The sequence below is a fragment of the Galeopterus variegatus genome, unplaced genomic scaffold, assembly GCF_000696425.1.
Source record: "Galeopterus variegatus unplaced genomic scaffold, G_variegatus-3.0.2 Scaffold6365, whole genome shotgun sequence".
In the NCBI taxonomy this organism is placed as follows: domain Eukaryota; kingdom Metazoa; phylum Chordata; class Mammalia; order Dermoptera; family Cynocephalidae; genus Galeopterus; species Galeopterus variegatus.
In genome coordinates, this window is record NW_007732476.1 from 84,552 (window position 1) to 98,871 (window position 14,320).

The 14,320-nt window shown below is 39.7% G+C and overlaps 1 protein-coding gene across 1 annotated transcript in view; it reads left to right on the forward strand.

Moving 5' to 3' along the window:
• The window catches only part of LOC103606191 (protein unc-79 homolog), a gene marked incomplete at both ends in the record, with an annotated part of 122,513 nt that overhangs the window by 79,421 nt on the left and 28,772 nt on the right, over positions 1–14,320 (forward strand). Inside the window, 5 exons of the mRNA XM_008590782.1 lie at positions 5,605–5,717; positions 5,805–5,890; positions 6,903–7,076; positions 10,426–10,494; positions 13,880–13,990. Coding sequence (XP_008589004.1) covers positions 5,605–5,717; positions 5,805–5,890; positions 6,903–7,076; positions 10,426–10,494; positions 13,880–13,990 — 553 coding nt within the window. The remainder of the gene's footprint in view (positions 1–5,604; positions 5,718–5,804; positions 5,891–6,902; positions 7,077–10,425; positions 10,495–13,879; positions 13,991–14,320) is intronic.

Here is a 14,320-nt window from a genome sequence, read left to right on the forward strand (position 1 = left end):
GAGCGGAGAAAAGGGGGGAAAGAGGAATTGGTAAGGGGACACGAAAATCAAGTACACTGTATATTGATAAATTAAAATAAAAACATGTTTAAACACACACAGATACACAAAAAAAAAGTGGAAAAAATGAGCTGAACTTAATTCTGCAAATAGTTATGGAAAGAGCATGTGCAGGGGTCCTGAGGTGATAAAGAACAGTGTGCAAGAGGAACTAGGAAAAGCCCAGTGTGGCTACAGCACAGAGATGCAGGCTCCTGCTGAGACCTGCTTGCCAGATTGTGCAGGGCTTATAAACAACGTAAGATATTTTGGGCTTCCTTCTAGCAGCAGTAGGAAGCCACTGAAGGATTTTTAAGCAGCACTGTGTGTATGCATGCATGTGCCATGTAGAAAGGTTACTTTGGCTGCATTGGGAAGAGAAAGAACTAGAAAAGGGCAGGAATGGATGCTGTGTGGCTTTAGGCACACTGATCTCTCTCTTAGTTATCTCATCTGTGAAAGAGGAATGATGATATATGCCCTTCTTGTGCCACAGGTGTATCTGCCGTGGGTCCATGTGATAGAGTGTGTGTGTGATACTGTAACTGTAGCAGGTCCTACAAACATGAGGTGGTATTCTATAACGTATGGTCTTGCAGATGTTTGCTTTTCTCTCTCTTGTTCTATTCAGTGTTACAATTTTTTTTTTTTGACCAGTAAGGAGATCACAACCCTCGGCACGGTGTTGTCTGCACCGCGCTCAGCCAGTGAGCGCACGGGCCATCCCTACATAGGATCGGAACCCACGGCCTCGGCGCCACCAGTGCCGCACTCTCCTGAGTGAGCCACGGGGCTGGCCCAGTGATAGAATTTTTTAAAAAACTTTTTTCTCAACATTTTATTATAAGAAATTTTAAACATACTGCAAAGTTGAAAGAATTTTATAGTAAACACTCATATACCTATCACATAGATTCTACAATGGACATTTTTTTTTTTTGGCATCTGGCCAGTACAGAAATCCAAACCCTTGACCTTGGTGTTATAAGATTACACTCTAGCTACCTGAGCTCAAGAACCAGCCTACAAAGAACATTTTATTTGCTTTATCATACATCTAACCCTCTATCCATCCATCAATCCATTTTGTTTTTGGATGCATTTCAAAGTAAATTTCAGACATTAGTATACTTTTTCCCCTACATACCTCAACAAAGTTAGCATTAACTAAAGTTGTTCAGTTTTTGTATATGGTAGTTTCTCCCCCCCCAGCTTTATTGAGATATGATTGACAAATAAAAAATTGTACATATTTAAGGTGCACACATGATGTTTTGATGTATGTATACACTGTGAAGTGGTCACCACAATCAAGCTAATTAATATATCCATCACCTCATGTGGTTACCTTCTTTTTTTTTTTTTTTGGTGAGAACACTTGAAATGTACTCTTTTAGCAAATTTCAAGTATACAACACATTATTATTATTATTATTATTTGTCTTTTCGTGAGACCGGCCGCACCGCGCTCAGCCAGTGAGTGCCCCGGCCATCCCTATATAGGATCCGAACCTGCAGCAGGAGCGCTCCTGCGCTCCCAGCGCCACACTCTCCCGAATGCGCCATGGGCTCAGCCCCAACACATTATTATTAACTATAGTAACCATGCTGTACGTCAGGTGTGTTTCTTTTGTTACATTTACATACAAGAAAGTCAACAAATCTTAAGAGTACATTCATTGAATTTTGACAAATGCATACACCTGCATAACGCAAACCCGCCAAGATATAGAACATTATCATCTATCCCAGAAAATTCCCTCATGCACCTTTCTAGCTAGTCTCACAGTGAACACTGCTGTGACTTTTCCCCCCAAAATAGGTTAATTTTGCCTATTCTAGAGCTTCGTATAAATGAAATCATACTGTCTGTGCTCCTTTGTTTCTAATTTCTTTTACTCAGCATGTTTTAGACATTTATCCATGTTGTTGCTTGTATCAGTAGTTTGTTTCTTTTTCAGGGCTGAATAGTATCCATAGTTTTATTCTTTTTCCTATTGAAGGACATCTGGGTGATTTCCAGTTTGGCACTATTATAAAAAGAGCTGCTATAAACATTCTTATACAAATCTTCTTGTAAACATATGTTTTTATTTCTCTTGGGGAAATACCTAGGAATGGAATTGTTGGATCACAGGATAGGCATATGTTTAATTTTATAGAAATCACCAGAATTTCTCTCGAAGTGGTTATGCCATTTTATATTCCCATCATCAATGTATGAGATCGCTGGTTGTTCCATATCCTTGCGTTGGTCTCTATTTATTTTTTGCAGCTGGCTGGTACAGGGATCTGAACCAGTGACCTTAATGTTATAAGACTGCGCTCTAAGCAACTGTGCTGACCAGCCACTGGTCTTTTTAATTTAAACCATTCTGGTGGGTGTGTAGTGGGTATCTCATTGCAGTTTTAATTTGCATTTCCCTGATGACATTTTTTTCAAGTGCTTATTGACCCTTTGTATATATTCTTTTGTGAAGTGTTTGCTCAAATCTTTTGTGTATTTTTAATTGGATTTTTGTCTTTCTATTACTGAGCTGTAGGACTTCATTATATATCCTGAAAAGCAGTCCTTTGTTAAATACGTTTTGAGACTATTTTCACCCTGACTGGGTCTTGCCTCTTCCTTTTCTTAATGGTATCTTTTGCTGAGAAGTTTTTAATTTAGATGAATTCTAACTTTTTCAAAGTTTTAAAAAATTTACAATCATTGCTTCCTGTCATTTGTCTAAGAAATCTTTGTCTACTTCCAAGACATCAAGATACTCTCCAATGTTTTCTTCTAAAAGTTTTATGGTTTTAGTATTTATATTTAGCATTTATATGATCCATCTCAAATTAATTTTTATGTATGGTGTTAGGTAGGGGGAGGGGCTCCTTTTTATCAACATAGATATCCAGTTGTTTCAACACCATTTTTTAAAAAAAGGACTTTCCCTTCCCTCATTGGGTCATTGTAGTGTCTGTTAAATTAAAAAAACCATGTAAGGGTAAGGTGGGTCTATCTCTGGGCTCCTTATCCTGTTCCATCAGCCTATATGTTGACCTTTAAGTTAGCACCACACTGTCTTGATTACAGTTGCAAAGCTCAAAGTCAGGTAGTGTGAGTTGTCCAACTTTAATTATATTTTCCAAGATTTGTTTAGCTATCTAGATTCTTTACATTTCCATATAAATTTTTGAATAAAGTTCTAATTTTTTTTTTTACCAAAAAACCTGCTGGGATTGTTTTGAAAGTATGAATCAATTTGGGGATAACTGACATCATAAAAATATTGAATATTTCAATTTATGAGCATGATATATATCTCTATTTCATTAGATCTTCTGTAATTCCTCTCAGCAATGTTTTTTACTTTTTAATGTAGAGGACTTGCAAATCTTTTGTTAATTTTTTTTCTGAGGAATTTTATGTTTTTTGATGCTAATATAAATGGAATGTTTAAAATTTTCATTTGCAAATTTTTGCTATTGGTATATAAATTGATTTTTGTATATTAACATTGTATCCTAGCTAACTTCATTTATTAGTTTAAGTAGTTGCTTTGTTGTGGAATATACTATAAAGCATATGTACTTCATAGGGCCTGGTTTTCCAAAGCCTTGCAGTTTCAAATATTAACCTTGCAGAGGACTGGAAATTTTCCTCAGGCTATAAAGTCTCTGGTGTAAGATAAAGATTTGTGGCACAGCAAGGTTGCTGGCTCAAGGACAGACTAGTTACTGATTGAAATGTAAAGATACTGGAAAATTTCTGGAGGGAAAAGGAATGTTTGCTAAGATCAAGCTTTTGTTGGTGGATCACTTAATTGTCTAATGGAATGTCATCTGGCTTGTTTCACTGAAAGTTACCAGCCTATACTGTTAAACTATAACCCCACGTATGTTCTCTTCCTGTTACTTCCTGGTCTGGAAAATAAATGCAGGAAGAGAACCCGAATTTGGGGTTAATTTCCTGAGGAAGGGTTGCCTCTCACTGGAGTGTTCCCAGGGAAGTTAACCACTTCAGGGTTTCTCACTGCTCAGAAGAGATGAGCTTTGAGTAATCCTTTGCATCTCCGTCACCCAGGGAAAGTGGGGTGACAAATCCGTGGGGGGCAAAGCAACACAAAGCAACACTTTGTAGATTCCTTAAGATTTGATTTTTATGGAAAAAAATCATATTGTCCATAGATAGTGACAGTTTTTCCAACTTCCTTTTTGATCTTTATGCCTTTTTACTTCTTTTTATTGCCTTATTGCGATGGCTAGGATCTCCAGTACAATATTAGAGATGTGAGGGTGGGCATCCTTGCCTTGTTTCCTATCTTACAAGAAAGTTTTCAATCCCTTACTACTAATTACATTAACTATAGAGTTTTTTTAAAAAAAGAAAATAGAAGTCCTTTAGCAAATTGAAAATGTTTCCTTCTATTTCCAGTTTGTTGAGTTTTTACCATGAATATGTGTTGATTTTAGTCAAATGTATTTCCTGCACCTATTGAAATAATCAAAAGGTTTTTGTCCTTTATTCTTTAATATATTGAATTGCATTGATTGATTTTTGATATTAAACTATTCTTACATTCCTGGGATAAGCCCTACTTGGTCATGATGTATATTCTTTTAATGTATAGTTGGATTTCGTATCCATGAAGACTTTTGGTTTGTCTTTTCTCTTTTTACTTCTTTTTTGTTTCCTTCTTTGTTTTTATTTATTTATTTATTTTGATAATGGCTTTATCTGATTTTAGTTTTAGGGTTATGCTGGCCTCATAAAACAAACTGGGAAGGGTTCCCTCCTTCCCTATTTTCCTAAAGTTTCTTTAAGTTTGGTGTTATTTTTTCCTGAAGAACATTTTTGACCTAAAAGTTTGAACCAGAATTTCAGGGTAGACATGGTACAACAAGGCAATAATTGGCATAATTAAGTGGGCTTCTCACCCTTTATCCATTTGGGTTCTTTGATTTCCTCTTTCTCCTTTGGTAACTTAGCCCCTAACCATCTCAGTAAACATGTAGTAGCTTGATCTGCGGGGGCAGGGCACGTGAAGGTCTTTTAGCTCCCTTTCTGACATGCGGAAGGGTACAACGGGCGAAGGGAAAACTGTTAAAGTCTTATCCTTTTTACAAGTGCCAGCTCAGATTCCTCAAGAAAACTCCCCCAGATCTCCCAGTGGGAATGAACATCTCCCTCCCTGCATTTTTCCTCAGAGCAGCTCTCTCTTAGTCAATGCCATTTTTCTGCGAGGATCTTGCTGATAATCCTCTTCCAAGGTTCTAGTCCTAACTCTGCCATTCTCTGGACATGTGGCCTTTTCTCTCTGGGCCTTGGAACCTCATCTGTACGTTGTGGGGCCAGGAGTAAGTCTGTGACTGCTTTGGCACTTCATTGTTCTTGCTAAAACTTGTTAAAAGGGATTAGATCTGATCAGAATATTTCATCTCACCCATGAACACGACAATAAGATATTCCATAAGAGGACCGGTGTGTAAATGCCTAATCTCTAAGTAAATAAACAAATACCCGAATGCTTGCTTGCTGGCCCATGATTTCTTGTCTTTTCTCTCCCTGATCAACCCCAGCATGATGGTTCCTGGCAATGCAGCAGGGGTGGCCAAGCAGTTCCTGCGCTGTGTCTTCCATCAGCTGGCCCCCAATGGCATCTTCCCGCAGCTGTTCCAGAGCACTATCAAAGGTAATTCATCCGTTCAGGACCCAGACACCCCAAACTTGGCTAGTCCCTGAACCTGAGCACGACTAAATCCGACTGTTGACCTTCCAGATGGGACTTTTTTACGGACCTTAGCCACGTCTCTGATGGACTTCAATGAGCTGAGCTCTATTGCCGCCCTCAGTCAGCTCCTGGAGGTAGGTTTGCTTTAACATCCCCTCAGCCCCAGGCGAGTTAGCAAGGCACGTGTCTGAGTCAGTCCATATAGTCCTGCTGAGGAGGAAATTCAAAGTCATTGAATTTAAAAATAAAAATTAAAAAAAATTAATTTTAGGGCATAGAAAGTGTCATTTGGACATTGCTGTTCTGTGTGGACTTACTATTCATTTAAAGCTTCTGGACCCTGTAATTAAATAGTGAACCCACCGTTGAGCGCTCACCTCCACCGAACTAACTGGCTTTGCAAATGCGGTGCGGTGGGTAGAGCTGTGTGCACTGTATCGCGAGACTTGGATCCAAGGCTCAGCTCCCCTGCTCCACTGTTTTTCCGCTGTATCGCGAGACTCGGTTCAAGTCTCAGCCCCAGGGCTTGTTAGCTCTGTTATCTTGGGGCGATTGCTGGTTGCAGGATGGGAAGCTGTTGCTCCTCTAGCTCTTATTTCCATTCTTTGTCCTGGAGAATTCTTTCCTGCTAGCATCATTCCTTGTACCTTCTTAAGACCCAACCATGCCGATCGTCGATCCTTAGAAGATCTTTTTTGGGCGGCTGACCGGTGCGGGGATCCGAACCCTTGACCTTTGTGTTACCAACACCATGCTTTAACCCACTGAGCTAGCCCCCAGCCCTTTTGAAGACGTTTCTTATTTCTTGATGACATTACACTTCTCACTGAGTCAAAGATCACCAGTTTTTTCCCTAAAATTTGTCTGAACTTGTCGATTTTTCTTTGTATGCCTCCTGCCTATTATGATTGTGAATATGTGGCCTTTTGAAGACGTTTCTTATTTCTTGATGACATTACACTTCTCACTGAGTCAAAGATCACCTAGTTTTTTCCCTAAAATTTGTCTGAACTTGTCGATTTTTCTTTGTATGCCTCCTGCCTATTATGATTGTGAATATGTGGTTTTTTAAACTGATCTTTACCAAAGAGCTGCATGAATTCCCACGCTGTTTCAGCAGTTGATTGCGTATACTTTTGTTTTTAGGGTCTAAATAACAAAAAGAATTTACCAGCAGGGGGTGCTATGATACGTTGTTTGGAAAACATTGCTACCTTCATGGAAGCTTTGCCCATGGACTCTCCTAGTAGTCTCTGGACCACAATCAGCAATCAGTTTCAGACGTTTTTTGCCAAGCTGCCTTGTGTTTTACCTCTGAAGGTAAGCCGAGCCCAGGATATCATTTTAAATTATTTTCTTGCCATTTGCAGACCATTTCGTTACAGAGAACAATGTAAGAAGCAAAGTGTTGGGTGATTTAATGTATTACGAAGGACTGTAAGGATCTCTGTCAGCCACAGAGTGAAGAAAATTATTTAAGTTCTCTCTAATATTACAGAATGACAGCAGTATGGAGTAGTGGGCATTTGGCTCACTGATTATGAATATGTGCAGTGATTACATGTTTCCAGTTTATTTAAAAAAAAGGTCAGGAAGACATTAGTAGGTTATGTTTATCTAGAAATTTTTCTCATGTGGATATTAAATAAGTAAATAGATAAGGAGCCTATACATATAATGTAAAGTTTCAATTTTAGAGAATTATCTAAAGGGAAGTGATTGCTTGTGTGTTTGTGAATAAAGTAGTTGCAAGACCAAGATGATATTTCTGTTTGTCTGCTTTCCCCTCAACGCCACACCGTCCCCAAGGATACACACACAGTTGCCTAGCTGGAAATCTGGTGGCCCAAGGTTCATTATCAACCTGAGCCCATTAAATGCAAAAACTGGAGCCTGTACTGTTAAAGCTGGAAGAGTCCTATGAAGATCATCCTTTCCAATGTCCCCATTTTCTAGATGGGGGACTACAGATTCAGAGAGGTGGTGTGACTTGCTTAAGCAGCTTGGTGGTGGCAGTGTGAGGATTAGAGCTCAAGTCTCCTGACTCACAGTCCAGTGCTCTTTCCACTAATAGACTCCAAGTGCCCAACTCAGGGGTGAGTTGAAGGCATTCATGTCTCTAGAGCAGGGAGGAAGGAGGTGGCTGGCAGTGGCATTGCAGTCTTTGAATCTCACTTGTTCTACAGGGCTTTTTGTGCTTTCTCTATGCAGATCATAAATAGAAGTATTTACCTGAAACAAGATGAATCATTTGCTGATCTGATAAGTTAAGTTACATGTTGGTAGCTCCACTTCTGAAATGATTACTGTACTATGTAAAATGTTTTATAAAGATCATCCACCTCTGATAATACCTTTTTCCAAACCGGGAGATGCTACTAATAGGGACTGTAAGGGTGATATATTAGTCCATTTGTGTTGCTTATAACGGAGTACACGGAACTGGGTGATTTATAAAGAAAGTGAAATTTATTGCTTACAGTTTCTGAGGCTGAGAAGTCCAAAGTCCATCTGGTGGTGGCGACAGTAACCCAGGGGTCTCACATTGCAAGATGGTGGAAACAGAGAGAGCAGAGAGAGAGCAAGACAGACTCTCCTCTTCTTTTAAAGCCCTCAGAACCATACCCCTGACCACCATTTTTAATCCATTCACTACTGCATGGTCCTACAATCCAATCACCTCTTCAAGGCTCCACCTTTCGATTATCATCATAGGATTCCCCACCCTCTTAACAGTCACAGTGGGGGCTAAGTTTCTAATACATATGTCGTGGGGGGCACAATTCAAGCTTCAATGAGTTTTGGGGGGACATAATTCAATCCACTACAGTTGATTACTCAGGGAACCTTAGCTTGGTGTGTGCTGCTTTGAGTTTGAAGTTACTGTGAGTAGCAGGGGTATGAAGAAGGGGTCTTTACCACCTCTCACATTCTATGATCCTTGTTTGCCCACAAATCTGCACTAGCTGAAAAACCCAAGCCAGAAGGACTAGTACTTTGAAACCATGTATTGTACATAGTTACTGTGCATACACTCATAGGAAATCAAGTCTACACATTTTAACATGGCCACACGGAATCTCCCCAGGACCAGAGAGCCATTCAGGGCCATTCATTGCCAAAGAGCCACACACTCTAAGAGAAGGGGTGGGGCAGATATGGCAAATTCAAGTGCCTATAGGCAGATACAATAGTCAAAATATTTAACTTGAACACTGACCAGTCAGAATTGTTGCCAGCTGTAAACAACTGGTATGCCTACTTTGTGACAATTAGCCCTGCCCATGGGGATCCTGCCTGCAAGATTAATGAGCGTAGTGGGGTGAGGTGGGGTAATAAGCAGAGTTGAGACCCTCAAGAACTGGAACACACCAGTCCTACCAGGGTCAGCTGCTACTCCACTCCTGACTATTGTAGTTATGTGGGAATGCAAACTTCATGTTGTCACACTTCCATTTTTTCCCAAGATGACATTTCCTGATTTTTACATCACTCCAGAGGCCTGATGAGCAGCCAGTTTTCAGCCCCTGGTTTAAAGTAATGTAAATGTCACATCAACTCTAGTGGGTATTGAGCAGACTGAATAGACCAGTGGTTCCCTTAGGAGGTACTTGTGAAATACTTTCAGACTTTATATAAGAATCTGCCCTGCTAGGTCAGATATGGGCAGATCTCAGCACTACCTCAAATCATTTTCTGCTTTTATTTTTAATCTCTGGGGAAGATATTATTCAATTGAAAAACTGTCTGTTGTTTGTTCTCATCAGTTTAGAGAAGTGGATCTCAAACTTCAGTGAACATCGGTGTCTCTAAAGGACTTGCTAAAACACAAATTACTGGGTCTGAATCTAGAGTTTCTGATTCAGTAGGGGTGGGGCCTGAGGATTTGCATTCTAACAAATTTCCAGGTAATAGAGATGCTGCTGGTCCAGGGATTCCACTTGGACAACCACTGGCTTAGTTTGTACCACCTTAAAGAGGTTAGTATACACAGCTGCAGAAATTTAACTATAGCCTGCTACTGTGATATATTTGCAATATTAAATAATATCATTTATTCTTGCTGTAACATTTTCCCCCCAATCTAAGTAAACTCAATTTTAAAAGTACATTTTGATGTGGAATTTTGCCAAAATAGAACTCTTAACAGATACGTAAGGCATGATTTTCTCTTGTAGAAATTTTGCTGCTTTTTCCCAGGTTTTGTCATGTCTTTTTGTAGCAGAGAAAGGGAAGATAAAGCCGGTTCTTATTTGGACTAATGATTTTTAAATAGATCTAAGTAGGGTTCCCCCCCCAACATGGCCTCTCACAAATTAGTGCACCTCTTTAGAGTTGGATACATTTAATATCTACCTATTCACCTATGTGTCCTTCCATTTGTCTATCCATTCATCCATCCAGTTCTCTATCTGATTTAATTTTAGGGCTATATCTTTGAAAAATAGTTTAGGAGCTGTGTTCAGTTGTTTAACATTGTTTAATTAATTGTTTAGTTAAAAATTTTAAAGAATGATTTTTTTCAATGTGAGTATATGGTGTGGGAAACTGTTGAGAGGCACTTGTATTTCACATTTTTCTTTTTGCTAAAATAAATGCTTTCAGGAAATATTTGAAGCAAGAGATATATTAGGGGAATTGACTTCTGCTTTTTCATATTTGTTCACAGTGTTCTTTAGATTCCAGTTTGAGAATCATGATCTGCCTCTTGAAGATACCCTCTACCAATGCCACAAGGGTATGTATGTTTTAGAAAAACATAACCAGTTGGTTATTCAGTTATGTTTTAACCTAAAAAGACAGGCATGCAACGACACTGAAGACATAGTTATTGCATACTGAATGCCTCCCTTTCCACGTCCTTTCCTATCCTTGTGCTAGCTCAGTGTCTGGTATAAAGAGTTCTAATACATCACAATGTCATTGCTTATAATTGGTCTTCCTAGTCCTGGATGCTGCTCACCAATCCACCCTCCATACTACTAACTAGGTGACCCTTGTAAACACAGATCTCATTGTGTTGGTTCCTTGCTTAAAAATCTTTGATAACTTCTCATTTCTTTCAGGATATTGTCCATATTTCTTAATATTGCATAAAAGAAATTTCCTCAGAACCTGCCAGCATACCTTTCCAATTTAATCTTTGGCTACTTGTTCCATCCCCATGCCTCTGGTACATTTTTGGAATCAGCATTTTTATCATCATCAAAACAACAACCATAATTTGTTGGACACTTACCATATGGCAGGCAATGTGTGTAGTGCTTTACATATATAATCTTACTTAATTTCCTGTCTCCTTGCCTTTGCTTAAGCCATTTCCTTTACCTGAATGCTTTGTACCCATGTCTGTGTGAACTCTTTCTCATTCTTCAGGGTTCCATTTAAATTAAAAATAAATGCTCATCTCATCTGTAGCAACTTCCTCCCATATCATCTCCCACAATACTTGATAGAGCTCTTTTTTTTTTTCTTTCCCTTTTTGTCTTTTTTACTGACTGGCAACGAGATCGCAACCCTCGGTGTCGCGCCCGCACCACGCTCAGCCAGTGAGCGGGAACCGGTCTCCACACGGGATCCGAACCCTCGGTGGGAGCGCCGCTGCGCTTTCAAGCAGCGCACTCTCCAGTGCGCCACCGGGCCGGCCCTGATAGAGCTCTTTATATTAGCACGGACATTGTCCCGAAGTCTCCCCAGTGCCCAGTGAGCGGGAACCGGTCTCCACATGGGATCCAAACCCTCGGTGGGAGCGCCGCTGCGCTTTCAAGCGGCGCACTCTCCAGTGCGCCACCGGGCCGGCCCTGATAGAGCTCTTTATATTAGCACGGACATTGTCCCGAAGTCTCCCCAGTGTGACTGTGAGCTTCATGAAGCCAGTGCTGTGTCTCACTTTTGTATTACTGGCAATATTTCTGGGCTGAATCAAATGCTGTTGCGATAGTTTGCATTGCAATAGTTTGTAATTGCTAGTTACTATACCAACAATGCACATCTCCTGCAACTGTTTACCTTGACTGCTTTCGTAGACTCAAGGTTTATTCTAGAAAGTTGCAAAGAGATCATTTGGTTCAGTCTGCTCATTTACAGAAAAAGGTTCAGAGAGATGAGTGACTTGGCCAAGGTCACGTAGCTGGTTAGTAGATTTGAGACTTGAACATAGGTCCTTGGAGTCCAAGTTCCTTGGTTATCCTGTTGTATCATATTGCCCCATCCCCACGCTGCTCTGCTAGATATAAGGGCAAGTTTCTATATAGGCTTGAATTCTGGTTTCTCATTTTGCACAATAAGGTGCATTATATATCAACCTGAGACAGATTCCCATCCTGTTCATCCATTGTCAGTGTTTCAAGGCCACAGCACTTACATGGAGCAAAGAATACTGAATCAACATACTATTTCAAAGAGTTTCTTTAAGATTTTCTACATGGAAAGCACTACATGGGTTTCTGTGCAGAATACAAACAGGTAAAAGACGTAATTCATATCCTCAGAGGCAACTAGCATGTAATAAATTCATTTTTTTATCAATAAGGAGAAAGAACTCAAAAATGCTCATGTTCTTTGATTTAGTCATTCTTTTTCTGGGAATCTATTCTAAGTAAGAAAATGAAAATGACAATTTCATGCAAGAATATATTTATTGGGATGTTATTTATAGTAAAATGTGGCTTTTGTGGCCATTAAAATGGATTATTATGAAGAATTAAATAGCACTGGAAATTTCTTAGGTTTTATTAAGTTAATAAAAAACAAAATATGGGAGTGTATATGTGTAAGATTTCAACTAAGTGAACTGGTACACGATGAGGAAGGGAAATATATAAAAATGTTTTCACTAGGTGGTGCGACTATGGATGACTTCTGTTTCCCAATCTGTACTTTCCTACATATCCTGAGTTCGCACATTGAGCATGTATTACTTTTATAATCCAGACAGTAAGGACTATAGAGGATGAGAAGTAGTGAAAATTAAGGTGTGAATGTCTTTTAGGGTCCATTTAAAATACTATCTTCTCTACAGAGCAATTCCAGCTTTAGAAAATTTCCCTGGAACTTGGGTATGAATTCTAATTGATAGCTGTATGGCCTTAGGCAAGTTACTTGTCTACTTAACTGCCTCAGCTGTAGAACAGAGAGGGATACTAAAGCCTCAGAGGGTTAATAGTGAAGATCATGCCTAATATTGATGGAGGGCTTACTGTTGCTAAGTGCTTTACAGACGTTCTCTCCTTCAATTCTCACAAAAACCCTAATGAGGTGGAAGCCATTGTTATCTCTTAAGAGAAAACTAAGTTCCAGAGAGGTTAAATCATTTATTCAAGGTCACAGAGAGCTAGAGTTTGAAAACACTTGTGTCAGGATCTAGAGCTTGTGTCATTAACTATGTTAGAATATGCTGTCTCCCAGGATAGTTATAATAAGTTTGAATGAGATGAACTATATGAAAACACCTACCTCTGCCTGACACTCGGTAGGTAAATGTTTCTAAATGACTTAAGAAAGCATATGGAACTAAAATTACCCTTTATGGATGGGATTCAGGTGGCAAAGCCAAAATGAACGTTGCCTTCTGGATAAGCATTGGCAGGAGGCTGGGTCGTGCTGAATTTTGTCTAAGCTAATAGTACTTTGGTACTTACAGACAAGGGTGGTTTGTGCTCAGTCTACAGACAAGGGTGGTTTGTGCTCCTTAACTGAGAAGACAGGCTTCTGGAGGATCTGAAGATCTCAATCTGATGAACCCATAGACACCTGAAGTTGCTAAAAACAGAGCGGAAGATCCTAATGCAAACTTCACAGAGTCTTGATTGCATAGGGTGGACATGAGAATAGGGTGTAGTTAGGTTTGTAAATGATGTCACATGGAAAACTGGATTTTATTTTAGCAACAGAGTGATTAAATCTATTAATCATGATTGAATCATGCTCTTTGAGCCATTAATTGAAGGTGTAGGTCTGTTTTTATTAGACCAACATGGTTGCTACAGTAGCCATCTGGCAATAGATTTTAAATAAAAAAAGAATGATTCCATTAGTTAAAGTACCGTAAGACTTTAATAATTTTTTTTTTTTTTAACAAGGGAACCAGCAATTGATTTTATTTGGTCCCAATCTCATTGCAGAGTTTGTTGGAACCATTTTCAAAACTACTCAGCTTTGTAATTCAGAATGCTGTCTTCACTCTGGCCTACCTGGTGGAGCTGTGTGGCTTGTGTTACCGAGCTTTCACTAAGGTAAGTTTCCATACGTGTGTTCCTGTGAAAATTGGCAGAAATGTATTCTTTTTTTTTTTTTTTTTCCTTTTTGTCTTTTTTCGTGTCCGGCAACGGATCGCAACCCTCAGTGTCGCGCCCGTACTGGACCGGGACCGGCAACGGGATCGCAACCTTCGGTGCTGCGCCCACACCTCGCTCAGCCAGTGAGCGGGAACCGGTCTGTATGTGGGATCCGAACCCTCGGCGGGAGCGCCGCCGCGCTCCCAAGCGGTGCACTGTAGCAGTGCGCCACTGGGCCGGCCCGATGCACGTTTATTTCATTTTTTAAAACATCAAGAGGATAAAGCT